The 14,894-nt window shown below is 36.4% G+C and overlaps 1 protein-coding gene across 3 annotated transcripts in view; it reads left to right on the forward strand.

Annotated features, from left to right (window-relative positions):
• Positions 1–14,894, forward strand: part of ROCK1 (Rho associated coiled-coil containing protein kinase 1) — a 163,869-nt gene that overhangs the window by 55,075 nt on the left and 93,900 nt on the right. For all 3 annotated transcript variants that reach the window (XM_032293240.1, XM_032293241.1, XM_032293242.1), the window contains 2 exons: positions 11,255–11,355; positions 11,893–12,030. In XM_032293240.1, coding sequence (XP_032149131.1) covers positions 11,255–11,355; positions 11,893–12,030 — 239 coding nt within the window. The remainder of the gene's footprint in view (positions 1–11,254; positions 11,356–11,892; positions 12,031–14,894) is intronic.

Below are 14,894 nucleotides of genomic sequence, written 5' to 3' on the forward strand. Positions count from 1 at the left end.
CTCCTAAAAATACAAAAATTAGCTGGGTGTGGTGGTGGGCGCCTGTAATCCTGCTAGTTGGTAGGCTGAGGTGGGAGAATCACTTGAACCTGGGGGGTTGCAGTGAGCCAAGATTGTGCTACTGCACTCCAGCCTGGGTGACAGAGCAAGACTCTGGCTCAAAAAAGCATTTAAGATTCCTCCATGTTGTCCATGCTGTGTGAAGTAGTAGCTTGTTCCTTTTTTCCCCTAAATTGTAGAGCGACTTTCTGTTGAATGGATATACCTTGGTTTGTTTGTTCATTCCTTTGTTGAAGAACATTTGTTATTTCCTGTTTGGGGCAATTATGAATAATGCTGCTATAAATATTTGTGTTTTTTCAGGTTTTTGCATCAATTGATGGATTGATTGATTGATTGAGATGGAGTTTCGCTCTTATTGCCCAGGCTGGAGTGCAATGGTGTGATCTCAGCTCACTGCAACTTCCACCTCTTGCGTTCAAGCGATCCTCCTGCCTCAGCCTCCTGAGTAGCTGGGATTACAGGCGTGTGCCACCACGCCCAGCTAATTTTGTATTTTTAGTAGAGACAGCATTTCTCTATGTTGGTCAGGCTGGTCTTGAACTCCCAACCTCAGGTGATCCGCCTGCCTCAGCCTCCTAACGTGCTGGGATCATAGGTGTGAGCCACCGTGCCCCGCAATGAAGTTCGTTTTAAATTAACTTGGGCAAATACCTATATACCCAGAAGTGGAATTGCTAGGCTATTTGCTAAGAATAGGTTAACTTCTTAAGAAACTGCCAAACTGTCTTCTGAAGTGGTTATACCATTTTATTATACATTCCCACCAACAATGAATGAGAGTTTCTGTTGTTCTGCGTCCCTGCCACATTTGCTAGTATCAGTTTTCATTTGCATAGTGTCTTCCTTGAGCAAAATTTTAATTTTGATGAAATCTAACTTACAGACTATTTCTGCATTGATTGTGTTTTTGGTGTCATATGTAAAAATCATTGCCAAACTCAAGAATGATTTTTTTTAAAAGCAACTTTATTAAGTTATCATTTACATACTATAAAATTCACCATTTAAAGTGTACAATTCAGTGAGCTTTTTTGGTGTATGTATATTTACAGAGTTGTGCAACCATTACCACAGTTACTTTTACAACGTTTTTATCATTTCATAAAGTAACCTCATACCCATTAACAGTCACTCTCCATTTCTCTCCAGGCTTCCAGCCCTAGGCAACCACTAATCTATTTTCTGTTTCTAGAGATCTGCCAACACCCGTTAACAGTCACTCTTCATTTCTCCCCAGGCTTCCAGCCTTAGGCATCTACTAATCTATTATCTGTCTCTATGGATTTGTCAACACTTGACCTTTCCTTTAGAAGGAATCATCAATAAAATGGTCTTTTGTGACTGGCTTCTTTGGCTTAGCATGTTTTTATTGTTTATCAGTGTTGTAGTATGTGCCAGTATTTCATTCTTTTTAATTGCCAGTAATATTCCTTTATATGGATATACCACGTATTGTTTATCTGCTCATCAATTGATGGACCTTTGTATTGGTTCTACTTTTGGCTTTTATGAATAATGCTGCTATGGACATTTGTGTAGAAGTTTTCGTGTAGCCATATGTTTTTATTTTTCTTGCATAGATACCTAGAAGTAGAATTTGTGGGTCATATGATAATTCTATGTTTAACATTTTGAGAAACTCTATTGATTTTTAAATATATACTTTTATTATTTTGGAGTAAATATATGTGGCTTTTCTATCGTTCCTGAATAGATAAATGCAGCATGTGTTTATCTCCATTTTTGTACAATGTCATTAAGTGTTTTTAATATTTCAGTAGCATCAAGTACAAGTATAGTCTCTATCCTTAAGGATTGTGGGGACATACAATGTAATAGAAACAGACCTATATAAACAATTCCATTTCAGATTGTTAGGTGAAATATAGGGAAATAATGTGCTTGAGAGGGAATTGGGAATGTCTAAAGAGGAAATAAAAGATTAGATCTTGTTTAATGGTAACTTGGTCAGATAAGGTGGTGGGGGAAGTCATCTTAGGCTAGTGATAACATGTGGAAAGGCACAGAGGTATGAAGCAGTATGGCTTCTACAGGCAATTGCAAATAGCTAGGCATTGCTAGAGCGTTGTTGTGGGGAGTATCTTATCTAGAAATACAAGACTGAACAGTCACAAGATCAAAATTTGTTTTGTTTCTTGTTTTTTTGCCATGTTGAGGAATTTGAATTTAGGAGTTTGGATTTTTTTATTTATATTATTTTTTATTGGTCTCTTTATTAAACTGGATTACTCTATGTATATGTGGGTGGGTGGATGCATGCATAAGTGCGTATGCAGTCAAAATGTGGCACATCTTCCTGGAGCATGATTTTATTTGAACATTTGGACATTTAATCTTCATTAAAACAATCAGATGCTGGGTGCAGTGGCTCATGTCTGTAATCCCAGCACTTTGGGAGGCCGAGGTGGGTAGATCACCTGAGCCCAGGAATTCAAGAATGACCTGGGTAACATGGCGAACGAAACCCTGTCTCTACAAAAATATGAAAATTAGTTGGGCATGGTGGTGTGTGCTTGTAGTCCCAGCTATTTGGGAAGCTGTGGTGGGAGAATTGCTTGAACTCTGAGGTGGAGGTTTTAGTGAGCTGAGATTGCATGAGAGAGTGAGACCCTGTCTCAAAAAAAAAAAAAAAAAAAAAAACAGATTTTTATGGAATTGAATATAATGTTTTGTGAATTTTTCAAATAAGTTTAAATTTTGAGCTTGTTAGGTCTGCTTTCACTACTCTAAAAGTATGCAATGTCTACTGGGTTTCTTTAGGCAAAGTAGCAGTATTCTGGGCAAACAGTATATGGTGTATAATGTTTATTACCATATTTTATCTATTCTGACATTTAAAAAAGCTTTGAACATATTTGAAATTCGAATGTGTGTTAGAATTTCTAGTGATGCATAAAGTTATGTACATTTTGTAATCTAGGATGTTGGGCCAGGCAAAATACATCTTTTTTTTTTTTCTTCATTAGAAAAGCAACAAAGGGTCATTATAAAAAACTTAAAATATATAGTAAACATGGCAGAATAGTCTGTAATCTTATCAAACTCAGAGAAGACTGCAGTTATTCTTTTGGCATATTTTCTTCTGGTCTTTTAAAAAAAAATCCATATCTGTATATCAGTATATAATTAAGTTTATAGAAAATCAAGTTCATATACTCTGCAGTTTATTTCTTTGCTCAACATATGCTGAACATAATTCTGTGTAATTATTCAGCAACACAATTTTAAATGTTACCTAATATTCTTTTATATGTATATGAAATTATTTACTCTATAAAATTGTAAAAACTATTTTATTATAGAAATCTTGGTCCCACATTATATCTCATTTCCTTAGGATAAATTCCTAGAAGTAGAATTTACTGGGTATAAAGTATGATTTTTATTTATTTTTAATTTAATTTAATTTAATTTTTTTTTTTTTTTTTTTTTTTGTGAGACTGAGTCTTGCTCTGTTGCCCAGGTTGGAGTGCAGTGGCCTGATCTCAGCTCACTGCAACCGCCACCTCTCGGGTTCAAGTGATTCTTGTGCCTCAGCCTCCCGAGTAGCTAGGATTACAGGTGCCCACCACCACATCTGGCTAATTTTTGTATTTTTAGTAGAGTTCGCCATGTTGGCCAGGCTTGTCTTCCAACTCCTGACCTCAAGCAATCTGCCCACCTCGGCCTCCTGAAGTGCTGGAATTACAGGCATGAGCCACCACACCCAGCCGATTTTTAAGACAGTATTATGAAAAATCACCCATTTGCTTTCTTGAAAATTAGATTGAAGAGTTTATATATGATTGAAATCTTTTTGAATTATCGGTAACCCAGAAGCTATAAGTTAGCCTTTTGCACTGCCCCTTTTGCTAACTTGTGATCATTTGGAGAATGTTTAACTCTAAAAGACTAGCTTTAATGATTAGCTAGGTAGTGGTTGTTAAGACTGTTGTTCCTATTTATGACTCAGTTTGCCCAATTCATTTCTTGCTGAGTGTGTTGTATAGTAGTATTTGACTTCTCTGAATCTTAGCCTTCTGCCAGCATCACCTGGCTCAGTATAGTTGACAATCAGAAATTGCTAAAAGGGTCTAAATGGTCACTAAATCCTATTTGGAGGTTTTAGAATGAATGAGGACTTACCAGATTTGTAATTTTGCAAGTATTATTTGCATAAAACCAATTTTGTGAATAACAGGTTGAAATCTGCCACAGGAAAAGATAGAACAGTTTAAGATGGATTGGAAATTATGAGAAGCTTTTAGTTTTAGATAGGTGGCCAGGATAGGCCTTGCTAAAAGGTGGCATTTGAAAAAAGAGTTGAAGTAGTTGAGGGAGTTGCCATGTGGATGTCTGAGGGAAGAGAGTAGCCTACAGAGGAACAGCCAGTGCAGAGGCCCGAAGGGAGGAGAGTGTACCTGGCCTGTTTGAGGAACAGCAAGGAAGTCAGTGTGGCTGGAGAAGATTAAGCAAGGGAGAGAATTATAGGATGGTATCATAGAGGTAAGGAAATAGGGAGGCTAGGTCATATAGAGTCATATAGGCCATTGTAAGTCTTGGGCTTTTGCTCTCGGTGAGATGGCAGGACATTAGAGACTTTTGAGCAGAGAAGTGACATGATCTGACTTGTGTTTTAAGAACATAACCCTGTGTTGAGAATATCACAGGGAAATCAGTTAATAGGCTATTGTAGTAATCCAAGTAAGAGATGATGGTGACTTGGTCTAGCATGGTGGCAATGAAGAGGGTGAGAAGTTATCAGATTCCAGATAATTTCAAAGAGAGAGCCAACATATTTTCCTGAAAGATAGGCTGTGGAGTATAAGAAAAAAAGGAGTCAAGAATGCCCCCTAGAATTTTGTCCTGAGCAAAATTGAACCAAAGTGTGGGACTCATAGGTGTAAGTTTTGGTTGAGAATATTTCTTCAGTTTTTGGCACATTAAATTTGAGAAGTGTTTTCAAAAGAGGATATATTTTGAAAGTAATTGAATATATAACTTTAAAGTTTAGAGAGACTAGACGAGACATGAATATTTGGAAGTTGGTATGTAGATGGTTTTTAAAGCCCACCAGAGAAGTGAGTGCAGATAGAGAAGAAAACACCATCAAGGACTGAGCCTTGGAATGCTCCAATTTTAAGAAATCTGAGAGAAGAGGAGGAACCAGCGAAGGCAACTGAGAACTACTGAGGTTGAAAAATAAAATCTTCAGTATTATTGGAAGAATGTTGTGTCCTGAAAGTCAAGTAAAGAATGTGTATCAGAAGAGAGTGATCAGACGGTTAAAGCTGCTGATATATCAAGATGAGAACTGAGAACTGGTCATTGGATTTAGCAACATGGTGCTCATTTGTGACTTTGACAAGTTGTTTTGAAAGAAAGGTGAGAGCCAGGGCTGACCTGAAGTGGGTTTTAGAGCAAATAGGAGAAAAGATTTAGTCACAGAGAGTATAGACAACTTTTGAGAAATTTTGCTGCAGTGGGGAGTTGAGTAGTGGGACAGTAGCTGCTGAGAGAAATGGGGTCAAGAGATTTTGTTTTGTTTTGTTTCTTTAAGATGGGAGAGAAAACAGCATGGTGGGATCCATTTAAGAATGGGAAAGCTTAGTAATAGAGGAGAAAGGGAGAATTACTTGAGCAATATCCTTGAACTACAGTAATGAAAAAGAATGACAACTAGTGCACGAGTGGAGGGTTTGACTAAAGATAGGAGTAGTCTCCCATAGTAAAAGATGAAAAGATAAAACATATGCTTGTACATGCTGATAGTTAAGTGTATAAGTGGTGGTAAATCAGTGGCAGTTTTCTTCTGATTGTTTGATTTGTTTCAGGGTAGTAGCCAACAAGATCATTATCTGTGAATGGGCATCAGTAGGAGAGTTGTGGGAGTTGTGTGAAGAAAGAGGAAAACTTGAAATATGTCTCTAGGAGAGTGGGAGAGTGGCTAGAAATTTAGGATTGTCAAGTAGAGCTAAAGGCCAGCTTGATGTTTGTGATTATGAATTTTAAAATAGGATCAATCATTGTGATTTTATGTATTTATCGAGACATATTCAACTGCATGGGTGCTGACTTAGAGTAGTTGGAGAGTTGGATTTAACTATAATAGGATTGTCATTTTGCCAAACTAAGTAAGATGAAGCAGAAGAGAACTCATGACATTAAAGGTATATGCAAGTGAATGATGATAATAATTGACCATGTAATTTAAGCTGGGTAGGTAGGAAAGAGAGGCTATCAGTACAATGAGGAAAAGTATGGATGGAGTAGGATCAGTGTATTGGAGGTCCTGGTGGGGTTGGGGTGTTGTTGGAGTTAAGATACTAGAGGAACTAAGCAGGAAAGCTATAAGAGAGTAATAGACAGTGTAAGTTTTCTAATTGAAATTGTGGGAAGATTATAATTACTAGTAATGACAGGGTCTACTATGTGACCATGGAAATGAGTGAGCAAGGTAATGTAAAGGTGGAGGACAAAATCATTGAAGGTGAGAAGTGTAGGTGTTGAGAGCAGTACTGTAAGCATTATCTGTGGGTATATTAAAGTTATTAATAATTAAAACAGGAGAATATTGGAGAGAAGTTTGGTAAATCAGGAAGTAAAATTGTCTAGCAACGAGACATGGTGACCTCTGAGAGTCAGTGGATTACAGCAACAATGAGAGGTGGGAAATACAACCTAATACAATGAAAATCAAAGCTGGCAGATTTGGGGGTGGGGGATGTGGAGATAGCAGTGGAGTTCATCTATTCCACTTTCAGGGTCAGTAGTCTAAGGCCTGGGGAGAAGTAAAGGTTCCCACTTGAGAGCTGTAGGGAAGCAGTGTCCTCTGAGGGCTGCTGGGTTTTATTAGAGCAGGAGTTGGTGAACTACAGCTCACAGGCCAAATCTGACCCACCACTATGGCTCATGAGCTAAGCATATTTTTTTGTATTTTTTTAATGATTAAAAAAAAGTCAAAAGAATAATATATCATGAATGTGAAATAATATGAAAATCAGATTTTAATGTTCATAAATAAAGTTTTCTTGGGATGTTGCCACACTTTAAAAAATGTATTGTGTATGGCTGCTTTTGTTCTACAACAGCTAAGCTGAGTAGCTACAACAGAGACCATATGTAATGCTCTCCTTGCTTCACACTGCCGCTCAGCACAGCAGAAATCACAGTGATGCTGTTACAGCTTGACAGTTTTGAGTGCTATATGTACCACAATACCACAACATTTTATTTATTTTTTATTACCGGTGCATGCACATTGTGTCAAAGCAAGAAGAGAAAAGTATACTTCAAATGTTGTCCTTTTTTGTCCTCCCCTAAGAATCTGTTGCACAGGTAGGAGTGCAGTGACATGTTCATAGCTCACTGCAGCCTCGAACTCCTGGGCTCAAGCAGTCCTTTTGCCTCAGCCTCCCAAATAGCTGGGACTATAGATGCATGCCACCATGGGCCTGGCTGATTTTTAAATTTTTTGTAGAGACAAGTCTTGCTATGTTGTCCAGGCTGATGTCAAACTCCTGGCCTTGATCAATCCTCCTTCCTCTGTCTCCCAAAGCACTGGCATTACAGATGTGAGCCATCATGCCCAGCCCAAATGTTGTCCTTTTGAAGCACAATGGAGTAAGGATTATTTTTATCAAGTTAGGTGGCAAAGCATTTTTTTAAAAATTATGCAGAGACAGTATAACTGTGCTAAAGGATTACGGTATACATTGGACATTCCCAGACTAAGCACTCAGTAAGATCTTCCTGACTCATAGGACAGTAGCACTCAGAAAAAAATAGAATGTTTAAAACAGAGTGTCTCATCCCAGTAGAATTTATTCATAAAGAAAAATGATCATAAGAAACACAGACTTAAAAAAAAAAAGAGGCTACAGTGTTATGTAGTGTACGAGTGGCTTATCCATGAGCCAAGCAGAGAGAGCTGTTCAGTGATGGTCTGTGATTGCAGCAGCCAAACAAATGTGTACAGAGAGAAAAACTTGACTAAGACTGTTAGCCTTTGGGCAAGAATGGCTGCTCAAAGAATTGAGGGCATTGGGAGTAGTATCAGTAGGCAATTAAAAAAAACAATTTTGAGTTGTTTTCCTTGACTTGTGTTTATTTGAGGAATCAATGCAGAGTTTGAAGTGATTGAAGAATTAGCCTATGTGTATAGCCTGTGCTTACAGACTTGGGAAAGCTTGGTCTTATTTTCTTGAGAATATGTATCACAATGTGAAATTAAGTTACATATTTATTTGTGTACTTATTATTTTTCTTTAGAGCAGCAGTCCCCAACCTTTTTGGTACAGGGACCAGTTTTGTGGAAGACAGTGGACAGGGTGGGGGTTGGGGGGTGGCAGATGGGATGGTTTCATGAAACTGTTCCGCCTCAGATCATCAGGCATTAGATTCTCATAAGGAGTGTGCAGCCTAGCTTCCTTGCATGTGCAGTTCACAGTAGGGTTCAAGCTCCTGTAAGAATCTAATGCCACCGCTGATCTGGCAGGAGGTGGAGCTCAGATGTTAATGCTTGCTCACCCACTGCTCTCCTCCTGCTGTACAGCCCAGTTCCTAAAAGGCCATGAGCCAGTACAGGTCTGCCCATGGGTTGGGGACCCCTGTTGTAGTGCATGCATTGTTTTCTGTCTCAATTAAGCCATTAGCCTACAAAGATCAGGCTATATAGTACCCGTATACCAGGAGTGGATCTCCTGCATGACTACTTTACAATAGATAGGCTTCTGTTTAGGATCCTGAGACTTGGGTGGGTATGAATACATAGTCCTGAGTGTTTGGGAAACGAAAGCCTAATGCTTAGACTTTTACCAGTAAGTTCTTGATTAGTTCTAGGTTGGACCCTTGGCGAGATGAACCAGGAAAATTAGAGCCATAGAAACTCAGTTTGATTGAAAGCCATCCAACAGAGGCATTTATACTTACTAGCATGTAAACCTGCATTAGGACAAGCTAAAATCCAAGGCAGTAGAACATAGAAAGATCTTTTAGATTTCCAATGACTTACAGCCTATTTATGGCTCGAAACCTCATATAACTAGAGCCAAGAATCTTTTCTCAGCCCCACAGGCTATAACCCAGGTTCAGAACTTTCTATCTCGTCTGGGGTATTACAATACTCTTAAAATTCTCCCCACCTCCTGTCTTGCCTTTATTGAATTCATCTTCTACAAATTCCCTAGTGTAGTTTTCCTGAAGTGTAAGTTTGTCTATGTTGTTTTATCCACCGTAATTCCTTTCATGGGTACCTTCCCGTAGTAGTGGTGCTTCTCAGTTCCCAGCCGATTCCAAAGGATTCCTCAAGGGCTGTATTATGGAAGAGCCTAAAGTAGATGAGGCTCTATCTCTTGTCTGACACCTTTAACCCCCTTTAGAACAGAGCAGTTTCTTTGATCTATTTTATAGAGCGAGCTACTTTAAACTTTAATGTGAAAACAGTTTTGATACTTAAATAATAATTTTGTTAATATAACTACTGGCTGACAGGTAAAGTTCAAGCGCCTGAACTTATTTGGGGCTCTCCAGCCTCTTCTGTCAGTCCTTACTACAAACTTGATACTCCAGCAACATAGAACTTAAATACAGTTCCACTGTGCTTAGTTTATGTTGCTTGTCTGCCTATTTTGTTTGTTTGTTCTTTTTTTTTTTTTTGAGACAGGGTCTTGCTCTGTCGCCCAGGCTGGCGTGCACTGGTGTGATCTCGGCTCACTGCAGTCTTCGCCTCCTGGGTCTAGGTGATCCTCCCACCTCAGCCTCCTGAGTAGCTGGGACTACAGGGAACTGCCACTGTGCCCAGCTAATTTTTTAAAAAAATACTTTTTGTAGAGACAGGGATTCATCATGTTTCCCAGATTGTTCTTGAACTCCTGGAATCATGCAATCTGCCTGCCTTAGCTTCCCAAAGTGTTGAGATTATAGGTGTGAGCCACCATGCCCGGTCTGTTCTTTCTTTCATTCTCTATCACCTAGCTAATGACTACTATTCAGTTTAGACTTGTTTCAGATACCATCATCTCCAGAAAGTCTTCCTAGCTATCTCTCACCCTGGCAGGCTTTGGTTAGGACTCAGAACACTCTATGCTTATTTTCCTTATTACATTTTTTTGAAATTTTTTTCATTGTTTGTTTCTGTTTCATTTACTAGAGTTTGAACTCCTAAAGGTAGGAACTACTTTTTAAAGTTACCTTTATTTATCTCCAATGTTGTACAGCCCGATGTGTGGGAGATACAAATATTTGTGCAGTGAATTAATTGATTTCTTGCAGTGGATATTAAAATGAAATATACTTATAACTGTAGAAATTTGCTCTCTGTTGCATGTATTTATTGGTCATAAAATACACAAACATTTGAGTTTAAATGTACATTTGAAAAGAAAAACAAGAATATTAATGCAGCTCTTGTTAGGAACCAGAACTGAAGTTTAATAGCTGTTCTGTATTTTGTACAACTCTGAAATGTGAAGCTTTTCCATGTAATCTCATGCCAGTGTTGACCCATGTGGATTAAAATAGCCCTATTTTAATCTATGACCAAATTAGGAATTAGAATATCTGTCCAGTGGGGATTTGTGAATTATTATAGATTATAGTATGACAGGTTTATATAAATAATTGCAGTAATTTTTCACTGTGTGTTTCAAGTTAAAATCTAGGTTCAAATAGAGAAATGTAATGATAGAAATATTAAAGATTGCCAGTTGGAAAATTTAACTGATTTTTTTTTTTTTTAGTGTATTTGCCTTTAATATCTTAAATTATGTCTTTTTTTAAAGGATCACTAAAACTGACCCTATGAAAAGAAAATTTTATTCCAGCATTAATCTAAAATATTTAATCACATTTTCTAAATTCAAATTTGATGTGTACTTAAAATACTAGGAACTAATTAGCTAATTATTCTCAGTTTTTGTTTGTAGTGTAATATTTGTTTTTAAAACATTCTATTAAGTCATATTTAGAAAACCCTTTAGTAGCTATAATGAAGTTATTCTGGAATTTATTTTTAAAAAATCTTAGCACATTGAACATTTATTTTATAGTTTCAAGTTTTACCATATTTTCAAATAATTCTTAATTAAGCTTGTTGTTTTTCATTGTGTTTCTCAAGAACTCAAATGTAAATAAGTAGTGGTAGTTATAATGCTTTAGTGATTTAAAATGATAAACTTTTCTTTTCATACAGATAAAGACACAATAAATAAAATTAGAGATTTACGAATGAAAGCTGAAGATTATGAAGTAGTGAAGGTGATTGGTAGAGGTGCATTTGGAGAAGTTCAATTGGTAGGTTATTTTAATGAGATTACAAAAGGACTTTATTAAATTAAAATAATCCACTTGTGTGTTTAACATATTATTTGGGAAAATATTGTTTTTATAGAATTCTTAAGTTTCTTTAGACATTGTTGCCTAAGGGTATGAAAGCCTAGTGTCAAATCCAGCCATAGTGGGAAGTGTTTTCCCGAAGTATCTATGGCAGAGAAGTCTCAAGCATCCGAAGATAAATCTTTGCTCCTAATATTAGACTAAAATGCTATAGAAATAATAAGCTTCATAAACAGGAAGCAGCTTAAAATAGCAGGGTGGGGGGTAAACGTATCTTATAGGAAATAAAGGTTGTTTTAAAACATTACTTCCGATAATTAAAGTCTTGACATTAGCTACTTGGAATAATTTGGCAGAAGAGAAGAAATAAAAATAGCTAAAACAGTAAGGTTAAATTATTTAACAGGTATTAAAAGTGCTTAGTAAATTGTTCTGTGAAACCTTGAGCTTTAACTGTTAACATAAAGTTCATATTTTCCATTTTCAATTTTAAAGGTAAGGCATAAATCCACCAGGAAGGTATATGCTATGAAGCTTCTCAGCAAATTTGAAATGATTAAGAGATCTGATTCTGCTTTTTTCTGGGAAGAAAGGGACATCATGGCTTTTGCTAACAGTCCTTGGGTTGTTCAGGTATGATTTTGCTACTCTTTCATTATTGCTATATTAGTTTGTAACTAAACATCTGAGAAGCTTAGTTTTTTAGAATAGTAATAGAGAATTTACTGGCAGTTACAAAGTTGTCTAATTACCTTTTAAATCTTAAAATTTAATTTTATTGAATCATTTCTAGAAAGAAAGGTCAAAACAGAATAATTATGTTTCTGTAGAATTTATATATAGAAAATTTAATTTAAATGTAGAATTTGGGCTAGGCATGTTGGCTCATGCCTATAATCTCAATACTTTGGGAGAACGAGGCAGGAAGATCGCATAAACTCAGGAGTTTGAGACCAGCCTAGTCAATATGTTGACACCTATCTCTATAAAAAATTTAAAAAATTAGGTACACACCTTTGGTCCTTGCTGCTGGGAAGGCTGAGGCAAGAGGATTGCTTGAGTCCAGGAGGTCGAGGCTGCAGTGAGCGGTGTTCACATCATTGCACGCTACCCTGAGTGACAGAGTGAGACCCTGTCTCAAAATAAAAATAAAAAATAAATGTAAAATTTAAACAATTTTAAATTCCATATTTTGAAATACAGGAGATAGAGAAAACTTAATCTACTTAGATTTGAGGGAAGTCATATATTATTAAAATTTAAATAGATACTTTAATTAAATATTGAATTTTTTTCCCAAAACATGAGGTTCTCATTTTATTTAACTGTCTCCTCATTTATTTGTCTCTTATTTTGTGAAGAGGAGATAATAAGGGAAATGAAGGGAAAGTGAGAGGAAATGGAGTTAAGCTAGGTCACCAAATAATACTTGTCTGTAGGTTTTCAGTAAAAGAAAAATACACTAGAAGACAGTAGTTACAGGTCCTAGTCTTGATTGCCATAGGCCTTTCTCTGAAGCTGTGGCCATGTTACTTAACATCTCTGGGCTACAGCTTCCTTGTTCATAAGTGTGAAAGTTGTCTTTGATTGGTTATGTTCAATCGTGGAGGTACCTTAGGCAAAAGTCATGGGGTCAAGTGGAGTTTTGGGTAGATTATAATTCTGAGTTTTCTCTCTGCTTTTGTGAGTTCAGCTTCCTGTTTTATCTGTCTTATATATTGAGGTCCTTAATGTAAAATTTTATATGGGGTAAGTTAAACTGGGCTAGACCATTTTTTCTAACATGTATTTGTGATTGATTGAGTGATTGATTTATAATATATAATGAAGACTGTCCTTAAAAAGCATACCAGTAATTGGAATTAAAAGGATATGGAAAATGTTGAGGGTTTATGCCATAGCACTTCTAAACTTGAAATGTCTGATATGTTTTTATCAACTGTGTAGATAGTTGGTACTATTGACATTTTGGGCCAGATAATTCTTTGTTGTCAGGGGCTATCCTTTACATTATTCCAATTACTAGTGTGTTTATTTAGGATGTTTGGCAGCATTCCTGGCCTCTACACAGGAGATGCCAGTAGCAATTCTTTCCACCCCACACACCAGTTGAGACGACCAAAAATGTGTTCACCACTGGCTAACAACCACTGGTAAATTAATGTTCAGTGACTGTTAAAAGATATATGACATACTTGTTACTTTCAGTGCGTTTTGCAGTTTAGGTATTCAGAGCTTTATCTCTCTGAATATATTGTCTATAAATAGGGTAAAACCGTCACCAAATTAACAATATTTCTTTATGGAGCCCAAATGACAAATTGTATACTTTAATCTGGGATAGTCATGAAAGGCACTTTCTTATCCTTCTCTCTTCCCCCAAATATATTTTTTACATTGAAAGAACTGAGTCTGGGCCAGATGTGGTGGCCCCCATGCCTGTAATCCTAGCATTTTAAGAGGCTGAGGCAGGAAGATCACTTGAGAGCAGGAGTTCAAGACTAGCCTGGGCAACATAGTGAGACCCTCCCCCAACCTCTGCAAAAAAGTAAAGTAACTGAATCTATAACTAAAATTATTAAACACTGTTTAAAAAATGAAATATTAGTAAGATTTTAAGGTAAACATTTGGGTAAATTAGAGATCATCTTCTCTAGGGCTTTTTTGTTTTTTGTTTTGGTTCTAAACTTATTGTTTTACTTAAAATGCTATTTTATACATTTGCACTTCTTCTTCTTTGGTCCCTGGTTACATAATATATTTATGCCTGATATTCTCACCAATTTCACATTAGTGGATTTTACTATTACTGTTTTAACCCTAGCCACTGCCTTCCTCATACTTCTGTGTTAGCTGTTACTGCTCCTTCTGACTGCTGTCATTTGTTGAGCATCTGTTGCACTAAGAACTTTCCATATTCAGTAATCTTTTTTAACATCCCTCAACCTTGAAAAACAGTTAATCTGTTAGGTGCACCTCTACTTTATGGATTGCTTTATGATTTGGTTCATTACGCCTTTATTAAGCAATTGCTAACTGCCGGGCATCCAGATGTTTGACTAAGCAGCAGGTATAAAAGTTAAAGTATAGTCCCTACAGTCTTTTAAGAAGAGATTATAGTCATAGAGACTCAGGTAAGTTAAGCAAATTACCAGTTACACAGCTAATACGAAACAGCTGAAACTATAAGCCAACTTTATCAAAGACTTCTTCAGCATTGTGATATTGATATAAATTTAATAGTAGACTTCATGCACAAGCTAAATTAGAAGTACAATATTTCTTTGCCTAGGAGATTTGTATATTTACTGAAAATGTTATAGTTAAAAAAAAATTCTCAGTAAAATATTCAAATAGTATAGAAAGTTATAAAGAAAATATGTCTCCATGTAACTCTTCTGAATAATCAGGTTATAGTCCTTTTGCATATACAAGGGTTTTTGTGGCATTTATGTTTGTCTTTAAAAAAAAAAAAAAAAAAAAAAAACAAAAAGCTA

The sequence above is a fragment of the Sapajus apella genome, unplaced genomic scaffold (genome assembly GCF_009761245.1).
Source record: "Sapajus apella isolate SASKATOON/1434 unplaced genomic scaffold, GSC_monkey_1.0 scaffold29, whole genome shotgun sequence".
NCBI classification, from domain to species: Eukaryota; Metazoa; Chordata; class Mammalia; order Primates; family Cebidae; genus Sapajus; species Sapajus apella.